Source organism: Euleptes europaea, chromosome 9 (assembly GCF_029931775.1).
Source record: "Euleptes europaea isolate rEulEur1 chromosome 9, rEulEur1.hap1, whole genome shotgun sequence".
NCBI lineage: Eukaryota > Metazoa > Chordata > Lepidosauria > Squamata > Sphaerodactylidae > Euleptes > Euleptes europaea.
The window spans coordinates 68,019,008-68,024,362 of record NC_079320.1 but is presented as its reverse complement, the minus strand read 5'-3'; the positions used below and the strand labels follow the sequence as shown (position 1 = coordinate 68,024,362).

General features: G+C 51.1%; 1 protein-coding gene across 1 annotated transcript; it reads left to right on the top strand.

Moving 5' to 3' along the window:
* The first annotated feature begins 233 nt into the window (after positions 1 to 233).
* On the top strand, positions 234 to 5,138 carry ZAR1 (zygote arrest 1). Its single transcript, XM_056855633.1, has 4 exons — positions 234 to 1,022; positions 2,926 to 3,018; positions 3,107 to 3,181; positions 4,987 to 5,138. The coding sequence occupies exons 1-4, from the start codon at positions 234 to 236 to the stop codon at positions 5,128 to 5,130; spliced, it is 1,101 nt and encodes a 366-aa protein (XP_056711611.1). The 3' UTR covers positions 5,131 to 5,138.
* Positions 5,139 to 5,355: the final 217 nt, after the last annotated feature.

The following is a 5,355-nucleotide window of genomic DNA, read 5'->3' as shown; positions in this document are numbered from 1 at the left end:
CACTTGAACTTACTACTCTAAGCTCCTACCCTGCCAGAAAATATTTTTGTCAGTCTTTAAGGTGCTCCTGGACTCTGGCCCTTTTCTCTTACTATAAGTCCGCGCAGGACCGCCGGTCTAACCGCGGTCCGTCCCCCCTTACCCCCATGACTCCCGGTCTTGCCAATGGGAACACCCAGATCCCGCCCCGGTGGGGATTTAAGGGACTGCCGCGGAGCCCGGGGTGCAGCGTGATGGCCACGTCGGTGGAGGAGGCCATGGAGAGCTACGTGTACCCCTCCTACAACCCGTACTCCTACCGCTACCCGCCGCCCAAGGGGAAGGGGCCGGGCCCCTGGCGGCAGCGGGGCAGCTACTTCTCCGGCTACGGCGAGAGCGCGGCGGTGGCGGCGGCGGCGGCGGCCGAGTACTTCGACAACTACCAGCGGGCGCAGCTGAAGGCCATCCTGTCGCAGGTGAACCCCCACCTGACGCCGCGGCTGCGCAGGGCCAACACCAAGGAGATGGGCGTGCAGGTGAACCCGCGCCAGGACGCCTCGGTGCAGTGCTCGCTGGGGCCGCGGCCGCTGCTGCGCCGTCGGGGCGCGCCGCCCGAGCAAGAGCTGGGCAGCCCGGTCAGCCACGTGGCCGCGCGCAGCGTCCGCTTCCCGCGCACCCTCGCCGTCTACTCGCCCGTGGCCTCCCGCCGCCTCACCACCTTCCTGGAGGAGCCCGAGACCCCCGAGGAGGCGGCGGCGGCGGCGGCGGCAAAGCCCCCCCGGGAAGCCGCCGACAAGGAGGGCGCCGCCGCCGCCGCCGCCGCCCGCGCCAGCTGGGAGAAGCCGTCGGGGGGCCCCGCCGAGCCGCAGGAGCAGCGCCCGGCCCCCAAAGCGGAGGGCAGCGAGGGGCCGCCGCGCCCCGACGGGCAGGAGGCGCCCCGGGAGGAGAAGGGCGAGGCCGCGACGGGCAAAGGGCCGCAGGACCCGCTGCCGCCGTCGGCGCGGGAGGAGGCGGAGCAGAGCAAGACCCGCGTGCGCTTCCAGGTGGGTCGCTCGCGCGGCGGAAGGAGTCGAGCGCCAGCGCCGACCCCGAGCTGGGAAGGGGCGGCCTTTGGAGGGGGGCCAGGTCCCTCTTCGCCACCGGCGGGAGGCTTTGGAGGGCGCGGTTTGGGGAGGGACTTCAGTGCCATCGAGGCCAATGGCCAACGCGGCCGTTTTCTCCAGGGGAGCTGATCTCTGCCGGCTGGAGATCAGTTGTAATAGCAGGAGATCTCCAGCTAGGACCTGGAGGTTGGCAAGCATAATCCTTTTAGTACACCGAAACATTCCCTTTTACGATTAAGCTGTGATTCATAGGGTGTCCACAGTTGCAATCGTCTCTATTTTTCCAGTAACTAGGGTTGCCAACCTCCAGGTACTAGCTGGAGATCTGCTATTACAATTGATCTCCATCTGATAATGATCACTTCACCTGGAGAATATGGCTGCTTTGGCAATTGGACTCCATGGCATTGAAGTCCCTCCCCAAACCCTGCCCTCCTCAGGCTCCACCCCAAAAATCTCCAGGTATTTTCCATCCCGGAGCTGCCAACCCTAACAATAACACCAATAACTGTGTTTACTTTTTTCATTGAAGCCCTTCCTTTCTCCCTAATGGGGATATCAAGGGGCTTAACTTCATTCTCCTTTCCATTTTATCCTCATGACAACCTTGTGAGGTAGGCCAGGCTGTGTGTGTGCAACTGGCCCAGGGTCACCCAACAAGCTTCAATGGCAGAGGGGGGATTTGAACCTGGGCCGCCCAGATTCCAGGCCTATGCTCCAATCACTATACCCTCCAGAGGTTGCAGGTTCTGCAGAGAAAGGTGTGGCTGCTTCACCTTGGCAGACAGCCGTCCCATTTCTGCGGTGAGGAAAGAAATCCAAATAACAGTAATTGCCAGAGGGTTGGTTCATTTTCTGAAAAAGCAAAGATGTATGTCAGGTGTAGATGTGTGCTGAGTATTATTTGGGGAGGGGGTTGCCTTACCAGGTATAAGCAAGCCTAGATACTCTTACCCAGTCACACCTGATGGAGCAGATAATTTGGCATTTCCTTTCAATCAGAGGCAGCCCAGAAGGAGGCAAATCCTAACAGCAGCTCTTCCAGTCACAGTGGGGCAACCTCAGTGGATGTTTCAGGCTAATAGGAGTAATTAACTCTTTCTCACAAATTGTTAATTGCATATGTATATAGTAAAGGACTCAGGTGCCCGGCTATTCAAGAACTGTTATAATTTTGCCTAGATCCTGAACATGATAAACAGAGAAGATTTCTGGGGTCACTTAATTCAGTTTCTTTGACCTGAAGCATGAGCATCTGAATATGAAGCTGCATCCTCTGCTTTTGGCCATATGGGGCTCAAGCAGGTGCTTTCTGGTAATTGTCAGGTGATCCAATATTGATCAGACTATTCCTCATGAGAGCGAAGGCAATAGAAAAAGCTGTTTTGCCCGGGCTGCCCTGTCAGCGGCCTCTTGGGCAACTGTGGCTGCCTTTAAGAGTAGGGGGAACAGGGGCGAGAGATGCCATAGGGAAGAGGCTGGCTACTTCTGCTTTTAACAGACGGTAGTGGGGCTTTGGTTGGAAGAGTGATGTTTCTCGGGGCGGGGGGAGGGAATCTGACTCTGTGTTCTCCAAAATGCCTCTCCATTGACTGGTTCTTGTTCTCCAGACCTGCACTGCTAGCAGTAGCATTGTTTTAAGCATGCGCAGGGCAATTCTTGAAAACATACTGGTGTATCAAAGTGGTTCCCCCCGTCCAAGCCTGTCCTTTAATTACTTTAATTTCTGTGCTCTAACAAAATACAAAGCATAAGTACGACAAATTACAGTGCATAGTATAATACTGTTACTATTGTATAATATATTACTATTGTGATGCTGTGTAATTTCTGTGCTGTCTAGTTCCTAGAGCAGAAATACGGCTACTACCACTGCAAGGAATGCAACATCCGCTGGGAGAGTGCTTATGTGTGGTGTGTACAGGGCACTAACAAGGTACATGTGGGGCTTGGTGGGGGAGGCAGACTTATGTGGCATCCTGGTGAAGCGTTTCCTTCATCAATTGTTCACTCTTTATCCACAGGTTTATTTTCGGCAGTTCTGTCGAACTTGCCAGAAGTCATACAATCCCTACCGTGTGGAGGATATCACCTGCCAAGTAAGCACTGATGCCTAGAAGGCTATCTAAGGCAAAATTCTTCAGACACCTGGCTTGACTCAAAGCCAGCCCTGATTTACTCCTTCTACTTGGATACATGTGCCCCATTCATACATAATACAAGCCCTTCGTATATAGAAACTCAGAAGCAGTATAAGAGCCCCAGGGTGCAGAGTGGTAAACTGCAGGACTGCAGTCAAAAGCTCTGCTCATGACTTGAGTTCGATCCCGACAGAAGTCGGTTTCAGATAGCTGGCTCAAGGTTATCTTTCCAAGGTTGATAAAATGAGTACCCAGCTTGCTGGGGGTAAAGTGTAGATGACTGGGGAATGCAATGGCAAGCCACCCCATAAACATAGTCTGCCTAGTAAACGTCAGGATGTGACATCACCCCTTGGGTCAGTAATGACCCGAAACTTGCACAGGGGACTACCTTTACCTAGAAGCAATATTCTACTTGGTCGGCTGTTGCTGAGCAGCCATCTGTTCCAGTTGATGTATAGCAGGCCAGTTATTACTCTTTGTATTTATGCTTTAACTAGTATTGGTTAACACTAACTTACTATCCTAAACTTTGATTGCTCCAAGAGGGTACAAACAGGCAAAATGGCAAATTTCCCCCTACCATTTCAGTGTTGGTTTTGCTATTAGTCTGTTCTGTATTGCCTCCAAGAAGCTCAAGGTAGTATAGATGTGGTTCATTCCTTGGTATTTTCAAAGAATCCTGTTAAGTTCAGCTATGAGAGTGGCTCAGGATTATCCAGAAAGCTTCGTGGAGCCAGGTCACCCCTGTATCAAGCCTAGTGTGTTTAAAGTCGGGATCCTGATTGGCATCAGTCTTAATATAGCAAAATCTTTGTTCTACATCAATATGGGAGAGGAGTTCTATTATAGAACACAGCTTTAAACAGTCTACCATTTGAAGCTTTAACTTCAATATGAAAAATTAGAAGAAAAAGAGTTGGTTTTTATATGCCAACTTTCTCTACCACTTAAGGAAGAATCAACCCGGCTTACAATCACCTTTCCCCTCCCCACAACAGACACCCTGTGAGGTAGGTGGGGCTGAGCTCTAAGAGAGCTGTGACTAGCCCAAGGTCACACAGCTGGTTTCATTAGTAGGAGTGGGGAAACCAACCCGGTTCACCAGATTAGCCTCCGCTGCTCATTTGGAGGAGTGGGGAATCAAACCCAGTTCTCCAGGTTAGACTCCACCGCTCCAAACCACTGCTCTTAACCACTACACCATGCTGGCTCCCAAATTCAAACATGTTTGGAAGGGGGAGGCGAACTACCTTAAACTTGGAATGGTTGAATCTGTTCAGCCTCTTATCTAGAGACATATTACATTTCTGTCAACATAGCAGTTTAGAATGAATTCAGTTGAGATGCCATAGTTAGCATCCTCTGTACTATTCTGTCTGCTAACTGGGGGGCAACTCTTGGGAGGTTAATATATTGATACTTGTCCATATAGGAAAAGTACTTGGGCCTGCCATGTGTGAACAAATAGAGAATGGATTCCTTGTAAACTAGCTTTGGGCGGAATTGTTGGACCCTAGTTCAAGAGATTCTCTTCATGCTCATTATGTCTAGATTTGTACAATTGTCTAAACTTCAAGGGCTTAGTATGGGTCTATACAAAGGGCTTTGATCCGACCGTGAAGGCCTTAGTTCTATATTCTAATAGCATCTCCAAGCACACAAGACAGCCACAAGATGGATGTTGATACTTGGAATATACAGTATCATTAGCAGTTGCCAGTTCTGTAAACGTTCCCTCAACGATCGCCTGTCTGTTGCAGAGCTGCAAGCAGAAACGGTGCACTTGCCCTGTGAAGCTACGCCATGTCGATCCCAAGAAACCTCACCGTCAGGATCTCTGTGGAAGATGCAAAGGCAAACGTCTCTCGTGCGATAGCACATTTAGTTTCAAATACATTATTTGAGCAGGGGAATGGGGGTGGAAGAATTCTGGATATGAAGGTGCGAGGAGCAGAGATTTTGTTTGGAAGTAGCAGGCTGTAGTATTGGAAGGCTTGCAAGTAAAGCTGTAGTAAAGCGACTGCAAATCATAATGCAACCTAATGTCTACCTCATCTGTTAATTGCATTAAGAATGGGAAGGAATCTACTGGGTATACTGGGACAAAGCCCGATTCTCCTTATTGTATC